Source organism: Neofelis nebulosa, chromosome 16, assembly GCF_028018385.1.
Source record: "Neofelis nebulosa isolate mNeoNeb1 chromosome 16, mNeoNeb1.pri, whole genome shotgun sequence".
Taxonomy (NCBI): domain Eukaryota; kingdom Metazoa; phylum Chordata; class Mammalia; order Carnivora; family Felidae; genus Neofelis; species Neofelis nebulosa.
In genome coordinates, this window is record NC_080797.1 from 55,717,802 (window position 1) to 55,739,355 (window position 21,554).

A 21,554-nucleotide genomic window follows, 5' to 3' on the forward strand; every position below is an offset into this window, starting at 1 on the left:
ACCACTCTAGATGTAGAAGAGAGATGTTAATCCACTATATACAATGCACGGTTTAGGTCACTGAGGCTTTGTAGATAGTAAGTAAGAGCCAGTTTCTTTCTTTTCTCCTGCTTCCTTTCTGACATCCAAATATCTTTGGAATCTAGGCCTCCCTCTGCATTCTCAAGGTCCCCTGAATTTAAGAAAGGAAGGTCCTCATCCCTTCTATTTTGTATTATTAACATGGCCCCAGACTCACACCTTTTACTTGCTACCACAGTGATGTTTCCTAGATGTGTATCTGATCATATCACTCCCCTATATAAGAGTCTTCATCTCTGCCACCTGTAAGATAAAAACTAACTCCTTAGCATACTATAAAAGACCCTTATGATTTGGCCTCTGCTACCTACTTGTCCCAGCCTTCTCCTGCACGCACCTGACACTCTAGACTACTGGTTAACAAATAGGCTGCACACATGCTCATCCTCTATGCCTAGGCACCTTCTGTTTCCTCTGGCGGAAAAAAATAACCAATACTTTCCTTCTTTTTTGTACTCTACTCATTCTTTAAAAAAAAAAAAAGTTTATTTATTTATTTTGAGTGAGAGAGAGAGAGAGAGACAGAGAGAGCAAGCGGGGGAGGGACAAAGACAGAGGGAGAGAGAAAATCCCAAGTAGGCTCTGAGTTTCTCCCCTAAACTCCTAAAAACAGAATCTATATCCTTAATGTTTAGCATAATGTCTGGGATGTAGCAAGTATTCAATAAATGTTGAGTAACTCAATGAGTAGAAGTATTTCAAATTATAAACATTTTATAAGTAATACCGGATACACGTCCAGATATAATACAGTGGCCCATATATCTGTATGCTCTAGGTTCTCCAATGGAAACATGAGGGAGATGGCAACTATATGGACAGGCTGGGAAACCTGGCAGTTGTAACAGAGACCTACAATATTTACCAATTAGCCTTTTGTAGAAAAAGTGGGTTGACCTGTGGTCTCGAGCATTTGGGGAACGAGGATGTGCGGCTTCAGGCATAAAGTGAATGTCCGCTGCTATAGCTCTTACACTGCCTAGACCTCTTAGAAATATAAGATGCTCTAACCAGTGTTTTCAGCAGTCTGATGAATTTACATTTACTATGTTAAAAACCCAAAACTGAAATCAAATTTAAGGTCAGCCTTTGGCGCAAGTAGGGATGCAAATCACAGAAAATATATATAACAGACAATTAAAAACAATCCACAACTTCGTGCTAAGTAAACACAAGCATACCACAGTTGGTCGAGAAGTGCTGCATTCGGATTGCTGCGGTTTGACAGGTGGCCGCCCGTCATACTGAGGAAGCGGAGTGGGGTATAACACCGTGGGCAGCTCTATGTTTAGTCCCGGGAGTCCATGAAACATAGATTTCTGATGATGATGATGATGATGAAGGAAGCGCACACACAAAAACATATCATAAAACAGAATCATTTGCCATGTTCTGAATCACATCGATGAACCAATTAATGTCTAGAATCTTATTGAAGAAATTCAAAGAAAATTGGTATCTTGAAGGTTTAGGGCTTACAGAAGAGTTTAATCCCATTTGGGTGGATCTGGTCTGGTCAGATGAGTTTAAGTTTGATTTTACTTTATTTACTTACCATTTTTATTAAGTTTAAAAATTTATCCAACCTGTTTTATCCGATTATTTTATCTATGATTTTTTTAAACAATCTATCATTTTTATTTCACTTATCCATGTCCACATCTAGCTGTCTATATGGGAGATGGGACAGGGAAAGATTTAAAGTTTTAGTCACGATCAAGGTAAGTTAAAAATGGCTTTGACCCGAGGCCGCTTCCTGGCTGACCTGAAAGGTGGGTCCCCAGAGAGGAACCTTCCCACCGACCAGCAGGCTCAGAAACGAAAGGAGGCAGCCTACTAATTGCCATCTGACTGGCCTGTCTACTTATGTGGGCCAAGAGCCAAAGAGAAGCCCTGGTTCCTCTTTCAAGTACAAACAGGTTTAAGAGGATCTACAATTAAATTGTCTACAGATCATAAGCTATTCCCTTCCTAAGTGAAGATTCATACGTCAAGTTTTAGAATTTTGATGAATTTACTTAAAGCACAGCTTACTGTTTTCAGTTCTTAATTTGACATATGCCTACATATGAACATTTGAACGATCTCCTAATATATACTGCCCAAAAGCTAGCTTTAGAGAAATGGTCCCTATGCCTGGGGTCTGAGCAGGAAAGACACTCATCGCGATGAGCACTTACCTTTAGCACAGCCAGAAGAGCTCCAAGTTCCTCGGTCTGTGTCAGTTTCATCTTACCCCCATTGAGAAGAGACTGTATACCTTTCAATGCATTTTGTAACAACTGGGGGAGAAAAGAGGCCAAGTTAAAAGGTACAGAAAATTTGGTTATCCAGGGGTCAGCTTCCTAGCACCACCTAGGATGAAGAAGTCTTTCAATGATGAAAAAAATCATGCAACAGGGGAAAAGAAAGAAGATCTAGAGGAGAGATGTGATGAACTACTAATTATTTTCCAGAAGAACAGAGTGTTCTCACTGAAAAGAGTGGTCTTACTGTACATGTTTATAAGCTAGCATGTACAAATGGTGAGCAAGGAGGAAAAAAAAAACAGGAGGTGTGTAGTGGGAAGGAGGTGACAGGGATGGAAAAGTGGCAGCAGAGATTGGAAGTGGGGAATCTCTATGATACAGCAGCCTCACTAGTTCTTAAAGTCAAAGGAATGTATGTGGGAACAGGTTTCTAGAGGGCAATTCTGATCAAGATCGATCTTTTGACTCAGCATTCTCATTAAGAAATAGTCCTTGGGTGCCTGGCTGGCTTAGTTGGTAGAGCATCCAACTCTCGATCTCAGGATTGTGAGTTCAAGCCTCATGTTGGCTGTAGAGATCACGTAAATAAATAAAACTTAAAAAAAAAAGATACTGTCCTTAAAAAACACTCCCCACACAGAGAGGATGTGGAACATAGCCTTTTTCTGAAATAGTGGAAACACTGAAGAAACTTCAATGTCCATCTGTTGTGACAATCATTATGTAAGAAGCTAGCCCTCTGCTACATGGCAAACTCAATCATAATAACAGGAAGCATCTGCCAAGCACTTTAAATGATGTATTTCATATACCGCTCATGTAACTGTATCATTCGTCCCATTTGAGAGAAAAAGTATATGGAGACTCAAGAAGTTAAGTAACTTGGGGCGCCTGGGTGGCGCAGTCGGTTAAGCGTCCGACTTCAGCCAGGTCACGATCTCGCGGTCCGTGAGTTTGAGCCCCGCGTCAGGCTCTGGGCTGATGGCTCGGAGCCTGGAGCCTGTTTCCAATTCTGCGTCTCCCTCTCTCTCTGCCCCTCCCCCGTTCATGCTCTGTCTCTCTCTGTCCCAAAAATAAATAAAAAAACGTTGAAAAAAAAAAAAAATATTTTAAGAAGTTAAGTAACTTGCCCAATGTCTCCCAGCTACAGCAGTTAGAAATGCATGAGGTACATTAATAGGTACTGAAAAGATGCCCAAGAAATATTAACTTTAAAAAGGAGATACAGTGGTAAAAAACAGCATATTTAGTATGATCCCACTGAAAAATTATAAAATATAGTCATTTATATACAGAAAAAAATGTCTAGGGGCATGTAGAACAAATTGTTCCAGGTGGTTATATCTGAGCAGGGAACTATAGGGAACTTTCACTACCTCAGATCTGTAAGTTTTGAAATGTGTCACTCTGAATTTAAAGCATGTTAACAAATTGCCATATCTGCATCAGAGTTTTTAAAAAGAAGTAATACTGCAGATATTGTTGAAATATACTCCTTTCCCTTCCATCTAAAAGACTGTTACTAGTCTGAAACTGTATTGCTTTTATAGTCAGGAGGGGAAAAAATACTTTTCTTCAAAAATCTAGAACCACGAAACAAACAGAAACTGTTTTGTAATTTAAACCTGAAAGATATGATTTCCATCTTTGCAGGTTATAAATATCTCACTTATGCCTTTATCTCCAGACAAAACTGATTCAGCAACCAAATTATATTCTTTAGTCACAGCTTCTGTTCGACTACTGCTTCTAGACACATCTGTAACATTCACAAGATTAGTGGTAGCCCCACCTACCATGCAAAACGTGATATCATCCATATCAGATGATTTTGGAGACTGTAAAGTGGTCAAGAAAGCCTGGAAGCAGATATTTGGGTAGGGTTCCTCCAAGTATGGCTGTCCTGGTACACTAAAACACATACAGAGAAAGTAACTCAAACTCAGTCTCCTTTGAAATGGGGCTTGCAAAAGAATAAGAATTAAAAATAGCAGTAATACAGACTAGTGGAGTTGGAATGTACCTTCAGATGAAACTGTATTAAGGAAGACTGTGCACTTCGGGTAAGTAACTACGGCTGTGGAACAGCACATGGCTGGAATGAATACCAAGAAGGAAGAGGGGTTTCCACAGGGAAAAGTTACAGAAGTTTGTAGTGGAAGAAGTATGGAGAAAGAAATCTTTTTTTAGCTCTACTTTTCAGTGTGTAGAGGGAAACAATGCACACAGGTCTTGTCTGGCTAGAATCACACAGCTGAGCCCGACTCCTCCCCACTGGACAACACCACAATGGGGAGACAAGATACATCGGTTCAAGTCTGTGCTCCTCAGTTTCCATTGCACGAATCTACAATTTGGTGGATGGGATTGGTTCCATTTTCTTAGAAGAAATTGGTTTTGATAGAGGCCTCAACAAAGCTTAAATTCATGACTATATCCTTCTAGAAGACTTAATATGGTTAGAATTTGTATCAACAGAAAACAAAACCTTGACATATTGCATATGTACTCCTCTTTCCCTATTTTAGGGAGAAGATCCTAGTCTATTTTTTCCTTTACTTTACCTTTTTAAACAAATACCACTAAAATAAACAATATACGATGATCTTATTAGCAAGGAACATGGGAAACACAAAGTAGGTTATTTTTCTAAGTTGGCTCTGGCTTCAGACATGAGAGGCCCTGTCTCATCACAGCCAGGAGATGTGGCCGGACTCACATACCTGAGACACAAGTTTGCCATGCAGTGCACTGCAGCTCTCCTAGCTTCAGGGTCAGGCTGAGCCGAGTCACTCAACTTCATCAAAATCCCGTTCTTGCCGAGCAAGTCTGGGAGGTACTAGAACAAAATAACAGCTAACGTGCGTCAGAAAAGGCTTCTTGGAAAATTATTACTCTTTAGGTGGGTGTCATTTTTTTTAACTAATGGGCGGTTAAGTCCCAAAAGACTAGCTGCTAGCTAAATCTTTTAGCAGCTAAATCTTTCAGATGGGCATGCAAAGATGTGCCCTGAAACACCAGTAGCGATCATCACTCTCAGCCCAGGTAGCTGCTGAAGCTCTTCAGTCTTGGGTGCACACTGAAGGATGACGATAACAATAGCGGTTCATGTTTAGCGAGTGCCAAGCACTTTACAAGGACTGTCTCACCTCATCCTCAAAGGATCTACCGTATACATGAAGAAATGAGATTTAGGGTGGTTGAGTAAGGGTCGACCAAGGTCACACATCTCATTAATGACAGGATGGAAACCTGAGCACGAGTCTATTGGTTCAGAGCCTGTGTTCCTAACCTTTGGAAGGAAAGGCAGAACACAGTTTAAACTACCTTTTGACATTTTGAGCCATTGCAGTAAACCAGAGCTGCCAGGGCTTGGAGAATCTCCATGTGTGTCCAGGAACTACACTGCTGAATAGCAGAAATAGTATATGCCAACAGGAAATCCAGGTTTTGTTCATCAACAATCACCTATGAATATAGGAAAAAATATGCATCATCTAACTTGTAAGAAAAAATACTTTTGTCTTTTTCAGACATGTATGCTCATCTGAACCAGGCTATGAAAGAAAGGGCACATGTGTCCATCTTTTTGGTGTCAGAAAGATCAGCTTTAAAGGCCTTGAACGTCTGATCAAGACAGGGCCTTCTCCTTGTCCCAGGGCCTTGCTCACTTCCTCCCCTTTACTCCCTCCACTCAAAATAGAGCCTGGCAAAGTCCCTGCAGCTTTTCCTGGAGCCAACCAGATACTGGTAGCTGTAAATACACAGATATGTAAGACTCAAGCCACTGAAATGGCCTTCTCTACATCATAAATGCTCAACAAACACACTATGAATATAAATGCCTGCTAAATAGCTACTATGTCTCACTATGATGTGGAGCATACAATGGGAAGAGACTGCATATACTTGTCATCAAGTTTATAATCGTGTTGGGACAAAGGAGGCTAATCGAAGTATCAATTAATGAATAACTGAGATAAACTGTCATCAAAAGCTAGAAAGTTGATTAAGGGCTGTAGGTACCATCTGTGATCAGGAACTTTTCCAATTGCCAGTGCTACAAAGGTAATACATCTGAGAACAGTAAACCTTCAGAAGCTATGGTACCAGTGTGAAAAATTCTGAACTTGAAAACAGCCTCATTTCATCTAGGACGTCACAGGTAGCAGACACTGCTTACCTATCAGCACTCATCTCCTCTCTCCTGCTGGCAGAGTATTGATTTTATTTGGGTACTCACCTCTTGCACATGGGACCTGAGGGTAAATCCTAATTAGCTAAGATACTGGTTCTCTACCAGGGGAAATCTTATTTCCCAAGGAAATGGGAATGTCTGTAGACAGTTTTGACTGTCACAATCAGAGGGATGCTAGTGCCTTCTAAGGTAGAAGCCAAGGATGCTGCTAAAATCCTACAATGCACAGGAGAGCCGCCCTACAACTAAGAATCATCCAATCCAAAATGTCAGTAAGTGTCGAGATTGGGAAACCCTGATATAAAAGTTGAGCTGCACAGTGTAATCATCTAGGGAGCTTAAGCCCTGCAGTTGATTCTAATGTGCAGTCAAGGTTAACCCCTGGTTTCAGTCACCCATGGTAATACTATTCCCTTGATCAGACCTAGGTCTCCCCAGCCAGATATGAGGGGAGGTCTGATGGAGAGTGAGGGGACAACATGCTTCATTCTTTTAATTTTTTTTTAATGTTTATTTATTTTTGACAGAGAGAGAGACAGAGCATGAAGGCAGAGGGGCAGAGAGAGAGGGAGACACAGAATCTGAAGCAGGCTCCAGGCTCCGAGCTGTCAGCACAGAGCCTGACGCAGGGCTCGAACTCACGGACCGTGAGATCATGACCTGAGCTGAAGTCGGACACTCAACCGACTGAGCCACCCAGGCGCCCCAACATGCCTCATTCTTTTTTTTTTTTTTTAACTTTTTTTTAACGTTTATTTATTTTTGAGACAGAGAGAAACAGAGCATGAATCGGGGAGGGTCAGAGAGAGAGGGAGGCACAGAATCTGAAGCAGGCCCCGGGCTCTGAGCTGTCAGCACAGAGCCCGACGCGGGGCTCGAACTCACAGACTGTGAGATCATGACCCAAGCTGAAATCGGACGCTCAACCGACTGAGCCACCCAGGCGCCCCGACAACATGCCTCATTCTTACAGAGACACAAAATAAATCATTTTTTGCTTCTGCTGGGGGTTATTTATTTATTTCACATGGAATGCCTGGAATTGAGGCAGCCATCTTGACTAGGAGAGATGCTAGCTGAGGACAGCCCATACACCGATAGCAGAATGGAAAAATGTCAGGAAGTTTCTCATAAAGTGCCCCTGGAGTGCCTCTCTTGGGGGTTGTGGTATGATATAATTTTTAAAAAATTTTGTTTTTAAGCTGTTCTAGGTTGACTTTTCTGTTTCTTGCAGCCAAAAGCAGCCAAAAGGTTACATAGTGCTAATTGTAAATTTTGTGCTAACTACATTCACATCCTCATGTGGCATCTTATGGTAACAGCCTCAATGTCTGAACTGTTCCTAAAAAGATATGAGATTTATTTAGCAAACTGAAAACATTCTGGAGAAAGGAGAGCTACAGCATGGACCTTGTTATAAATAACAAGGGTCTTTCTATCTTTTTTTAAAAAAAAATTTTTTTTTTAATGTTTATTTATTTTTGAGACAGGGAGAGACAGAGCATGAACAGGGGAGGGTCAGAGAGAGAGGGAGACACAGAATCTGAAACAGGCTCCAGGCTCTGAGCTGTCAGCACAGAGCCCGACGCGGGGCTTGAACTCACGGACCGTGAGATTATGACCTGAGCCAAAGCCGGATGCCTAACCGACTGAGCCACCCAGGCGCCCCAAGGGTCTTTCTATCTAGTGTCCTCTTGCTCCCAAGCTACTTATGTTTATGAAGATCAAAAGTGGACCACAAAAATGGGAAAGGGGAAAACATATTGGTAGGAAAGGAGTAGTAGATTGTTTCAACTTATTCTTAGATATATCTTGGTCAAATACATCTTCCATGAAAAATTCTAAGACCTGGGGGACTCAATGATATTGCTTTCTTGAACCAAACAGAAAGGGGTAACTCTAATGGACAAACTTCTAGAATTGCGCAGAATAATTTTTTTGGTCAGAATTATATTTAATATCATCCCTAGTAAGGAAGTGCTTCTTCTAATTTCTCAAAAGATCAGCCCATCGCACCTAGCACAGATGTAGCATTTCAAAGGTACTTATTTAGTTCATGATAAATTCTAAAGTTATGCACATGATTACCTGTAATCTGTTAAGTAAATGGTGGATAAGTTGAGACACTTTGCTGACAAGATGATTCTGATTAAGAGGCACCAGTCGGCAAGCTTGGACAAGAAGAGCACTGACATCCTACCAAAAAAGACAAAAAAACAAAAAAACAAAAAAACAAAAAACAATGAAAGGTGATATGCCTATTTATTAGTCAAGTAAAGAAGCAACCCCTGCCCCCCAAACACAGCCAAACAGAAAAATGAAAGGCAATGTTCACACTCAAAATGAGGAAAGATGAAATGTGAGGCAGGAAGTAGGAAGAAAATTAAATGATAGCACAGAAATGGGATGTGCTAAAAAGAAGGAAAAGACACAATATGGTTTTTGTCAGTCTAAAAACTCCAGAGTCTCTACATATGTAGAGAGTGCAATGAAATAGCCAAAGAGAGGCTTCCAGAATATAAAAACACACACCGAAGTTAAAAATACCAAAAAATGGGGCGCCTGGGTGGCGCAGTCGGTTAAGCCTCCGACTTCAGCCAGGTCACGATCTCGCGGTCCGTGAGTTCAAGCCCCGCGTCAGGCTCTGGGCTGATGGCTCGGAGCCTGGAGCCTGTTTCCGATTCTGTGTCTCCCTCTCTCTCTGCCCCTCCCCCGTTCATGCTCTGTCTCTCTCTGTCCCAAAAATAAATAAAAAACGTTGGAAAAAAAAATTTTTTAAAAATAAAAAATAAAAAAAAAAAATAAAAATACCAAAAAGTAAGCAAACAGACACATGAAAAGATGCTCAACAACACTTACCATCAGGGAAATGCAAACCAAAACTACAATGAGATATCACGTCACACCTGTCAGAATGGTTAAAATAAAAAACACCAGAAACAACAGGTGTTGGCAAGGATATGAAGGAAAAGGAACCCTCATGCACTGTTGGTGGGAATGCAAACTGGTGCAGCCACTGTGGAAAACAGTATGGAGGCTCTTCAGAAAGTTAAAAATAGAACTACCCTAAGATCCAGCAACTGCACTACTGGGTATTTACCCAAAGGATACAAAAACACTAATTCAAAGGGATACATGCACCCCTGTGTTTACAGCAGCGTTATTTACAATAGCCAAAGTATGAAAGCAGCCCATGTCCATCAACAGATGAATGGATAAAGCAGATGTGGTGTACACACACACACACACACACACACACACACACACACAGTGGAATATTACTCAGCCATAAAAAAGAATGAAATCTTGCCATTTGCAATGACCTGGATGGATGGAGCTACAGAGTATAATGCTAAGCAAAATAATAGAAAGACAAATATCATATGATTTCACTCATCTGTGGAATTGAAGAAACAAAACAAACAAGCAAAGGGGGAAAAAAAGAGAGAGACAAACCGAGAAACAGATTCTTAACTATAGAGAACAGACTAATGGTTACCAGAAGGGAGGTGGGTAGGGAGGGATGGGTGAAACAGGTGATGGGGATTAAGGAGTGTACTTGTTATGATGAGCACTGGGTGATGTACGGAATTGTTGAATCACTATATTGTACACCTGAAACTAATACAACACTGTATATTAACATACTGGAATTAATTTTTTTAATTAAAAAATAAAACTCATTCATTCCCATCTTGAAAAAGAAAACAGAAAGCAAGCAAACCATATTTTCTTTTTTTTTTTTTTTTTTTAAATTTTTTTTTTTTTTCAACGTTTATTTTATTTTTTGGGACAGAGAGAGACAGAGCATGAACGGGGGAGGGACAGAGAGAGAGGGAGACACAGAATCGGAAACAGGCTCCAGGCTCTGAGCCATCAGCCCAGAGCCTGACGCGGGGCTCGAACTCACGGACCGTGAGATCGTGACCTGGCTGAAGTCGGACGCTTAACCGACTGCGCCACCCAGGCGCCCCAAGCAAACCATATTTTCAAGGCCACTGGGAAAAATCAGGAGTGACACGTGTATAAGTTTAATGTAAAATTAGGTAATTCTAAAAAAAAAAAAAAAAGCGGGGAATCTATTTGCAAATCACACCATTCATTCCTCTATAGACATTTACTGAATTAAAAGTCTGGAGCACCTATTATGTGTTAGATCTTTGGAATCCAAAGGTGAACAAACATATTCCTGAACTTCAAAGAGCTCATTATCTAGAAATACTCACAAAACATTAAAGTGAATTAAATGTTGAAAGAATTAAGTACAAACTCTATGGGGAAATGGTAATTAAGGAGGTCTTACAGAGGTGATTTTTAAGCATAACCTGGAATGATCTGAAGGATGACTTAAAAATCTGCCAGACATACAAAGCAACGAAAGACGCCGCAAGCAAAGGGAATGGAGTGTGCAAAACCTGGAACACCAGTAGGTGTGAAACACTAGTAGAAGCTTGTGGAAGAGCAGGTTTTAAATGACTGTACACAGGGCACAAAAGTGATGGGAGACTGGAAAAGCACATATTTTTGACGTAAAAATATCAAATTATACCAATAGAGCAAAAGTTCCCGAGTCCTCCCCAAATTCCACTCCACTCCCTAGTGATACACACTATTCTGTTGTTGTCAACTCTTCCATTTGTTGTTGTGAACGCTTTACATCTATAAATATACACAGTCTGTTAAACAGGCTCCTCACCCTATACTGGTGTCACACTGCATGCATGAACTGTTCTGTAACTTGCTCTGATCACTTACAGTATGTAGTGAAGATCATCCCAAATCAGAGCTCTGCTTTCTAGTCAGATTTTTTTCCCACAAAAGAAAAGAGCACTCTAGCAGCAAAGCAAAGAATGGTATGGAGAAGGGCTGGACTGGAGGCAGAAGTTTAAGGAGAGTTCAGGAAAAAGTCATCTTGCCTGAAGGCTTAAGGCACTGGCAATGGAACACAGAAAAGGAGATGAGAAACATTTATGAAATAGAGTCTGAAGAATCCAGAGTGGATAGATCCGGGAGGAGGTTTGAAAGGGAAAGCACCAGTGTTTGTGCCAGTGCGATTTGGCAGACTGTTCATGTTTCCCTGAGTGGGGGGAGGGGACGGGTTGGGGATACAGTGGTCTCTGCCGAGATAATGTAACTCATTTTTAGGAACTGTCAGGTTTGAGGTGCCTCTGAGCACCGTAGGCAGTGGTATGACTGGGTCAAGAGTTCTAGGAGTTCATTAAGTAGTCTCCAAGACTCGATGTGTGTGAATATTATTATTATTCAGAGTCAAAGTACTTCTAAAGAGGAGGCAAAGAGGGAAAAGCTAGCACGGAGGAACAGAAAATGGCAGGGACCATGTGACAGACTTAGGCTCCAATTCTAGCGCTGCCGTTCGCCAGCAATATGACACTGGACCTTTATGTGCCTCCGTATTTTTAACAGTAAAACAGACCTAATATTACCGACGTTGTAAGATTCCTAGAACCGTGCGCGGTATATAGTACGTGACGGTCCGAGTTCCATTACTTAGTAAATGGTAATAGTGAATTTTATATACAAAGTGTTTTTGTATGCAGAGAGTGGAGCGGAGGCGAGGGGCGGACCAAATGACACCTGCGGTGTTACCAGAGCAGAAGTCATCAGTGGCGTTTTGAAAGATGCCGAGTTTGCCAAGCACTGCGGGGTCTTCCAGACAGAGGAGGGCAGAGACTGCCACAGTCGGAGGGAGCAAGCATGCCTGGAACTAAGTAATGCGAAGCGGTGCCGAGAGAAGCCAGGAGAGGCCAGGAGAGGCCGGCGGGAGCTGCCAGCCCGGGTCTCTGAGGGTGGGGCCGGGGCGAGCAGGCGTGGCCCGAGTCCTCCCGACCCAGCAGGCCGCCTACCTCCGGGGCCACGCCGCCGACCTCGCCGTAGTTCTCAGAGATGAGCTGGTCGAAGAGCAGGTGGATCTCGGTGCGGGCGGAGCTGCTGTCGTCAGGACGGAGGGCGCAGAGCCTGGCCGATAAGCAGCGGAACCCACTGCCCTGCTCGGGCGGTGGCTGTCGTGGAACGTCTCGCGCCTGCCCGCCCGGCAGCGACTCGGCCACTTGCATCGCCGCCATCTTTCCCACGTAGGACCACAGGGAAATACTTCCGGGGCATTCCCGGCTCCGGGCGCCAGCTCCGGAAATAACTTCTTTAGACCAGAGCTGGCGTTCCTAGACGTTGGGGTCTGCTTGCACTGCTGTGCGAATGGGTTTCAGAAACGGCTTGGAGGCTTTACTTGCCGCCTACTTCGCTTTGAGCCCTGACTGAAGTTGAGACTTTATTTGTCCTCCTAGAAAGTTTGTTCCTGGGCATGGCTGACATCCCTATTTAGTACTAGCGTTTCAAATTCGGACTGGAGTTGGGGAGGGGCCGTTGTAGATGGCAATGGCAGAAACTGCTAGGTCTGCGACATCTTGGGGTCTTACCTTTTTTCCCAGGCACAAAACCACCCTGCATAAAGGATATAGTAACCAGTATTCCTTGCAGCTAGCTGTGCATCCTTTTGTGAATCTTGAGGCACTTCACCACACGAGAAAAGTAATTTGGAAGTTCAAACTCAAGCCATGTGAAATATAACCTGCCCGAGGGTGACCTAGTTGAGATTGGACACCCCAAGATTTCCTGTAACCTTAAAAGCAAGAAACTGGAAAAGAAAATAGCGATTTTAAATGCTATAAACAGTTTTTAGCCACCCAAGAAGTGAAGGCATGAAATTTACATTTGGTCATCTCAAGCCTTTTGAGTTATGCAAATGTAAAACAAATTATCATCAATGGTTCTTAGGGAAAACCTTGAAGGCACCTGAGTATACATGTTTTATCTTGAGACAAACACTTCTGTTTAGCAATGGCAGTTGGGGGCATGCTTTAGAAGAGCTAGTTTTCTAAAGACTTTGGGCTTTTGGGGGAGGAATATTTTTTGTTTGACTTTAGATTTCATTATGCTTGTATATTATTGTTTATTCCTGAGATGTGTGTATGTGTATGTTATGTATGTGTATTTGTGATGTTCAAGCACTTGCTCAGAGAAGATCAGGAGCTGAGGCCGAGTCACAGATGTCTTAGTCTGAGTTCTTCCAAAGCAGAGCCTTAGATGAGGTTGTTATATGAGTGATTTATTCAGGAATGAACAGGGAAGAAAGGGGAATCAATATGCATATGGGCTATTGAATTAACCATTGCAAGGGGTGGTATTTGCTCAATCCTCAAGATTTTCTGAGAAGCTTTATGGAATGCTGTCAGAACCCCCTTCCTGAGGAATGGAAGATGGAAGCATATATCTGCCAGCCTTTGAATTCTGTTGTCAAGCATTGCCCCACCAAGCATCAGTTCTCCAGTGCTTTTCATTTGAGCATGCATCAGTGGGTGGTGGCTCTTGTGGGAGTTTCTAGATGCACAGAGAAGCCCTGAGGCAAAAGTGAGAGGTGGAGGGTACTGGGGTACAGTCCAAGACAAGGCTCTGACAAGAGTCTTAACTTGTGCTAAGCTAGTAGATGCCTGATAGAAGCTGGTTGCTATAGCAATGATTAGACTAAGAATAAGAGTGTAAGGCCAAGAGTATTCAAAGCAGTGCACAAGAGATATCCAATATACTGGGCTAGAAGGATGTGAGACCTGATCATCATCACAGTGGAAGTGGTGTGATAGAGACTGTGGAAAGGATCAGGGTTTGGTGTGGCTCATCTTAGGTTGCAACCTGAGTGGCCCACGCATACTGTTATTCAAGACTGAATGACCCAGATATTGTAAAGTATACTGATACCAGTCTGTTGAGTTCTGATGGAATGTACCCTAGCAGATGGCAATGTGGTTTCTCCAAAGAAATGAACATTCCTACCCTTTGCTGATCACCAACTGAAGAAACATATATCAAGCTTTCAGGGAGGACTTGAAAGCCCACTTCATTGGCTTGTGTTTAGATGATAACCCCCAAACTGTGGAATTCATAGCTTGGCAAAAATCTCTCCCAAGAAAACCTCCTCACATATCCTTATTCCTCCTCACTCTCAATCTTTTTTAATCCTACAGTGGCATTAGGACTTTAAGGGATGCCTAGCATATTCATAGCTATTTCCTTTTGTAAGTTCTGCATAAAGTGGTCTGGAGCCTTACTCTGGAATATCACCTCTTTCATATTTTGGAACTCTGTCAAGACTTCATTTTTATTACTTCATTAGAGTGTGGATCATCCTAACTAAAGTAGGCTTTACCTTGCCCCCTTCTCCTTGTAATTCACATCCTTGTTTATTTCCTTCAAAACCTTTACCATAATGTGTAGTTATTTGTTTACTTGGTTTTATCTGTTTCCTCTTCTAGAATGTGAGCTTTGTGAAAGCACACATCCCATCTGTCTGGTTCACTATTGTTCACTGTCTGCATCATCTATCGCTGTTCATCAATGCTAGCACAGCAACTGCATCATGGAAGACACTCACCAATACTTGCTGACAGAATTAACGGATTCACTATTTATTCGGAGCCCCCAATTTGCCATTTGTTACTTGTTGTGAAAATCAAATGGGATCTTTGTGAAAATACTTTGTAAACTATAAAGTTCTATAAATCTTAGCATCCAAATGAGGGAGACACTGTTACTTCCCCCTTTTTATAGATAAGAAAAGTTTAAATGGCTTAAAAAAAGAAAGTATAAAGAGTTTAAATGATTTGTCAAGGGCCACACAGGCAGTAAATTGGCCAAAATCAGACTACAACCCAGGCCAGTTGTGATTGTGAAGACCAGAGACAAGAAACTATAAGTCTGTTTTTACCCATGTTTTGTAATGGGGAAAACCAGAAGAGAGAGGCTGGTCCTAAGAATTGAGATCAACTAGGATAGGCTAGGAAGGAGGATTGGCCTTGGCTTCTCTTCTAGAATCTTAGAAAATTAGGACTAAGGGCCATCAGCCCATCTATTTGGTAATAATCATAACAATCATAGTCAACATTTATTGAATGTTTTCTGTGTCAGGCACTATGCCAAGCATGCCAAGCACTTTACATGAACTAACTTCTTTTATCCTTGTAGCTCTAGGAAGTATATATTGATAATCAGATCAGAAAACTAAAGCACAGAAAGGTTAGGACACTTGCTGAAGGTCACACAGTTGTGTGGTGGAACTGGGTTTGGAATTCAGAATCAGAGCTCCTAACTACAATGCTATAATGCATAGGCACTGGAGCTTGAAATGAGATTAGCGATAAGGTCCTGACACTTATCTGCTATATGAGTTTGAGTAAATTAATCTCTCCAAACCTCAGCCCCCTTATATGTAAAATGGTAGTGGTAATAAGCAGTCACAAGGTGGTTGTAAGGATAAATTAGATGATTCTTGTGGAGACTATAACACAGTGGCATACCAAGTCCTGAGCAAATGTTTCCCCCACCTAATCATCACCCCTAACCAAATAACTCAAGCAGTGTGGGTACTTTTAACAATGATGATTTATTGAAAGAAGTGACTCTTTTTCCTTCCCCACCACATGTAATCTCCATCCACAGGTCCCCATTTTCATCTGTCTTCCAGGGCAAGGAGTTCCAGTCACATCTTTGAAGATAGGAAGTGATGAGAAATTATTAGAGAAGGATGACCCTTAAGATAAATCTTCATCTGAAAAATGGACAAAAAAAATTATGCATGAGACCTGCTGTTTTTGTGACCTAGGGTCGCAGACTGCAATTGAGAGGTGACAGTTCCCAGTTCTGGGAATCAATAAGCACCTGAAAAGAGCGAGCAAGGCTAAAAGCATCCCAAGGATTGTGGGTGGATTGGACAAATAGTAACTTCTGAACACAAATGGCTTACTTCTGAAGTTTATGTTGATTCTGTTGTGTTAGTTATTACGTTAGTTAATAAATACAACCTAATTTATAATCGACTGAATCATGGTAGCTTTCCATTATGCATTTTTTTTCATTTGATGGCTACTAAAAATATCACATGAGGACCCTGAAATTTTTCTACAGGAAAGGGGTTCTCATGGGCTAATCTGGCAATGTGCATCAGAGGTTTAAAATGAACATACTCTCAGTCAGCGTGGCCAAAATGAACAAATCAGGAGAATATAGATGCTGGTGAGGATGTGGAGAAACGGGAACCCTCTTGCACTGTTGGTGGGAATGCAAATTGGTGCAGCCACTCTGGAAAACAGTGTGGAGGTTCCTCAAAAAAATTAAAAATAGACCTACCCTATGACCCAGCAATAGCACTGCTAGGAATTTACCCAAGGGATACAGGAGTGCTGATGCATAGGGGCACTTGTACCCCAATGTTTATAGCAGCACTCTCAACAATAGCCAAATTGTGGAAAGAGCCTAAATGTCCATCAACTGATGAATGGATAAAGAAATTGTGGTTTATATACACAATGGAGTACTACGTGGCAATGAGAAAGAATGAAATATGGCCCTTTGTAGCAACGTGGATGGAACTGGAGAGTGTGATGCTAAGTGAAATAAGCCATACAGAGAAAGACAGATATCATATGGTTTCACACTTATGTGGATCCCAAGAAACTTAACAGAAACCCATGGGGGATGGGGAAGGAAAAAAAAAGAGGTTAGAGTGGGAGAGAGCCAAAGCATAAGAGACTGTTAAAAACTGAGAACAAACTGAGGGTTGATGGGGGGTGGGAGGGAGGGGAGGGTGGGTGATGGGTATTGAGGAGGGCACCTTTTGGGATGAGCACTGGGTGTTGTATGGAAACCAATTTGACAATAAACTTCATATATTGAAAAATAAATAAAATGAACATACTCTTGGGCCATAAATTATAATTCTTAGAATTTATCCCAAGGAAGTTAATAAGGGCGTGTATACCAATTTAGTATTCATTACAACTGTATTAATAAAATAAATAATAAACATATCAAGTGTGTATTAATGGGGGTTACTAAGTATATGAACATATATGATGAACTTTTTTATAAGGCTGTTAAAGGTATAACAGCCTTATGCCTGTTGACGATGGTATAGAAACATTGGTATTGTTAAAAGTTGTATTAGAAAATAGCTATTTTCTAAGTGAAATAATTAAGAAATCAAAATAGACACAAATTATCTCATTTCAATGTATATATAATATATACATATATTAATATATATAACATGTACATATATATAATATATGTATGTATATTATGTATTTGCATGTGTGTGTTTAAAATATGCACCAAAGTATTAAGCAGATATCATTTGGGGATGGGGCATAATGTGACTGATTTTAATGTTCTTTTTGTTCAAATAAATAGTCTGATTTCTCTTCTGGATATATTGGGTAATGAAATTATTTTAAAGGTTTGGAAGCTACCATCCTGTGATGGATGCTTCTTTTTCTTGAGAAGGGTGTAAAGAGGGAGAGGCCACAGAATGATAGGCTTCTGTTCCACCCAGCTCTGGAAAGTCCCACCAGAGCCAGCCTCCTTAGGATGGACAAGGTTTGAGGAAGCAGGGAAGGGCCTGATGGTTTCACCTGTCCTTAGGCTGGAACACAGACGTGGCCACATCCATTGCTGACACAGCGTTCATCTGGATCACAATCCCAGTCACCACTGCATTCCTCAATGCAGCTACCTATGTTAGAACAGACCACCTTGGTTTAAGCCCAGGTATCAGAGAGGACAGCCCTTGACTGAAGCGGCTAGTTCCACTTTCTTCTTTCAATTCAATAAATATGGAATTTTTAAATAATTACAGAATAATACTCTTTAACATCTTATATATTTCAGTTAAAGACAATACATTCACATAATCACAATAAAGTAAGGCCTACTTTAAAGAAGAGAATCATTGTATTTGCAGAAGGGAAGTGCAAAGAAGCCCACTCAAAAGTCCTCACTTCCCTACTTTGCAGGGAAAAGGGCAGAAAAGAGGAGACTCACATTAAGCAAATGCCATCCAGGGTGCCTTGCTGTCACCCTGCGCAGTGAATCTAACCTCATTTAATAAGTGTGGTGACTGGTGTGCACAGAGGTGAATTGCCCACCTCTGTAGGTACAGAAATGGAATTGAACCCAGACCAGCCTGGCCCCTAGGCCAAGCTCCCTCTGCTGTCCCACATGGTGAAACAGACTCTGAGATGAAGTGCACATTGCCAAATGTCAAGGAGTCACTCCTGACCTGAGTGGAGGCCCCTTAGGTTCCCAGAGCCTCACAGTTAGTCTTTGAGAACCAATGAAATAGGTCCAAGAAGCCAGTTAAGACCCCACAGGAACTTCTAGCTAAATGTACGCAGAGCTCTGGACGAATGTGTGCTGTGCTTTTGCTTCTACTCAGGGGTTTCTCTACCTGATTCTGTGTCTGGACTTCTCTGGGCTCTTGTTTCCTCATATGTAAAATGGAGCTCTTAGATCTAGCAGGGGAAATGAAGTTCATTCTCCAGTGTCAAGTCTGATCAACAGAGATGACTACCTAATGCTGCGTTGAGAAGGCTGGGGCATCTTGTCCAGGCTCAACAGGAAAAGAATCCTGTGATGACTAGCAATGTTTAAGAGTATAAGAAGGGAGCCTGTTGGGATGTCTATAATATACTTGCAGACCTCAGAGAAAGTCAGTACGATCCCTCCCTGCTTCTGTTTGCTGTTGTTGATATATGGTGAGATGGTTGAATACTTTGCCCCACTCCTTAAATCTGTTGATCTTTGCTATTTATGAAGCATAGAGCTAAGTTATTCAGAAAATATAAAGATTTAAGGGGTGCCTGGGTGGCTCAGTGGGTTGGTTGAGCTTCCAACTTTGGCTCAGGTCATGATCTCGTGGTTTGAGTTTGGGCCCTGCGTTGGGCTCTGTGCTGACAGCTCAGAGCCTGGGACCTGTTTCAGATTCTGTGTCTCCCTCTCTCTCTGCTTCTCCCCACCTCATGCTCTCTCTCTCTCTCTCTCTCTGTCTCTCTCTCAAAAATAAATAAACATTAAAAAAAACAGTTAAAAGAAAAGATGTCATGTAGAGTCACTATCTTAAAGCAGCTTAGAATCTAACAACAGAGATAAGACTTGTGTTTAAAGTACTAACAACAGGGTGCCTGGGTGGCTCAGTCAGTTAAGTGCCCAACTTTGGTTCATGGGTTCGAGCCCCACATCGGGCTGTGCTGTCAGCACAAAGCCTACTTTGGATCCCCTGTCCCTCTCTCTCTCTGCCCCTCCCCACTCTCTTTCTCTCAAAAATAAGCAAACATTAAAATATTTTTAAAAAACGAAGTACTAAAAACAAAGCAGTATGTGACAGGTGTCCTGGGAGAGGTATATCCAAAGGAAAAGGGGCTCAGAGGAGGGAGAACATTATTTCCAGTTAGATTAGCCACAAAAGGTGAGTCTTGAAGTACAGGAATCTTTTTAAGGCAGACTTGATGGGGCGGGGGTGGGGGGGGCGGTGGTGGTGTTAGAGTCTTGTGAGAAGAGAAAAGAATTACTAGCAAAAGTTCACAAGGGGAAATGCAGGCATGTGAGGCATCCAGGGCACAAAGTTTAAGGAACCACTTGCACAACCTGAGAGTGAACGTCTCCTTCAATACTGCACTCTAGGCGTCTCCTCTCCTCACTGCTCGGCCTGGAATGCAAGGAATACAGGAGGGCTGGCAAATGTGAGGCTGGAGAAGTACACGGGAGCAGGTGGGAGTCAAGCAGGACAAACAGCCAGGGGATAAAGTTGCTGGAGTCAGATCTTGAGGACCTGATGAGTTTGGATTCCATTTGGTAGGCCAAGGGAGGGATATGACTGCAGTTTGCTTACAAAGATTATTCTGGTGTGAGGGCATAGAATGGACCAGGATTCAGTGAGCAAGCAAACCTCAGAAGGGAAAGAGGGTCAGGGGGTGCGGTCAGGAAACTTGGGCACTGGCCCAAGCATAGGGTAGTCAGGGCTGGAAGTGCTGTGTGGCAATGGGGAGGGGAAAGGAAGGAACACATGCAAGAAACAATTTCAAAGAATGGACGGTATTTGGCAACTGGTTTAATGGAGGGGGGAGGAGGACAGCAAAGAAGAGAGGGGAGTAAGCGAGAACCCAGGAATATTTAGGGAGAAGCAGGAGCTACAGTGAAGAGAATCCAAGAGAGAAGAAAGTTTGCGGATTGACAGGGCAGCAAACCATGTCAGATGCAGAGGTTACAGGCTTTCACTGCCGAGGAGCGTCAAGAGATTTGCCAGCAGATCCTGGGAGCAAAGTTTCTGGAGACTGATGAGGACAGAAAGGGTGACAGTCTTCAGGGTGTGAAGGAATGAGCTGTGGGGAAGTAGGGGCAGAGAGTTAAGATGGCTCCTTTGAGAATGTTGGTGGTAAAGGGAAAAGTGGAGATCGAGATGATTTGTGTGTAATGTGACTAAGACAATGTGTTCTCTAGTGATCTGATTTATTTGTTGCAAAAGGCCAAGAAACCCATGGGGAGAGAGATGCTGGGGGAGATGGAAGAGATGATGGGGCAGCAAAAAGGGAAGAGTGGAGAGTCCGGATGAAGGGATGACCCGAGGAAAGGAGGGGGAAGGGTGGAAGCAGAGGGAGAGAGGTTTATGCGGTCAAGATGGCTCCTTGACTAGAACATCTTTCCTTTTCTCCTTTCTTCCCTCCTCCCCCTGCACACACCGGTCCCTGCTGGCCCACTTTCCAGCTCCCTCATTCAGAGAACAGGGTTGTCTTCTGCCTGGACTCACCCAACAATTTCAGTGGCCTCACCGCAGCCTGGAGCTCCTGCACCTCCAAGCTGAGGGTGATGAGCATCACCAGGAGGAGGAAGCCCCCCACCTTCATGTTGCTGTAGAAAGTCTTTGGCAGAAAGGCAGCGAGGCAGAGAATGGCTGAAATTTATACTCTTCCACCCCCACCCCCGAATTAGAATGCAAGGTCAGGGGTGGGACTAGGGAGGTGAGAGCCTTAAGCCCTGCCCAGAAACTACTTCTGAAGAACTCACACCAGTAGGTATCCTGGGTAACTCCTCCTTGTTGCCTAGGCAAGTCTCTGACCCAAAGGAACACCCTCCTCTGGCAGACAAGAGTCTCCTGAAGCAGGTAAGCTATGAGTGACAGAGAAAGG

General features: G+C 42.5%; 1 protein-coding gene and 1 long non-coding RNA gene across 5 annotated transcripts in view; both read right to left on the reverse strand.

Moving 5' to 3' along the window:
• Window positions 1-12,614, reverse strand: part of HEATR6 (HEAT repeat containing 6) — a 36,642-nt gene extending 24,028 nt beyond the window's left edge. For 2 of the 4 annotated variants that reach the window (XM_058706036.1, XM_058706035.1), the window contains exons 1-7: window positions 12,393-12,614; window positions 8,617-8,724; window positions 5,658-5,798; window positions 5,054-5,169; window positions 4,127-4,241; window positions 2,262-2,363; window positions 1,263-1,400 (exon numbers count right to left, since the gene is read on the reverse strand). In XM_058706036.1, the coding sequence (XP_058562019.1) occupies window positions 1,263-1,400; window positions 2,262-2,363; window positions 4,127-4,241; window positions 5,054-5,169; window positions 5,658-5,798; window positions 8,617-8,724; window positions 12,393-12,611 (939 nt within the window). In that variant the 5' untranslated portion in view covers window positions 12,612-12,614. Of the gene's footprint in view, window positions 1-1,262; window positions 1,401-2,261; window positions 2,364-4,126; window positions 4,242-5,053; window positions 5,170-5,657; window positions 5,799-8,616; window positions 8,725-11,283; window positions 11,303-12,135; window positions 12,323-12,392 lie in introns of those variants that run through there. The other 2 variants (XM_058706037.1, XM_058706039.1) reach the window with 2 other exon arrangements.
• Window positions 12,615-15,960: 3,346 nt separating this feature from the next.
• Window positions 15,961-21,323, reverse strand: LOC131498591 (uncharacterized). Its single transcript, XR_009255488.1, has 3 exons — window positions 21,176-21,323; window positions 18,006-18,106; window positions 15,961-16,144 (listed from the first exon to the last, which is right to left on the reverse strand). It is a non-coding gene; the product is annotated as an uncharacterized LOC131498591 (long non-coding RNA).
• Between the last annotated feature and the right edge of the window lie 231 nt (window positions 21,324-21,554).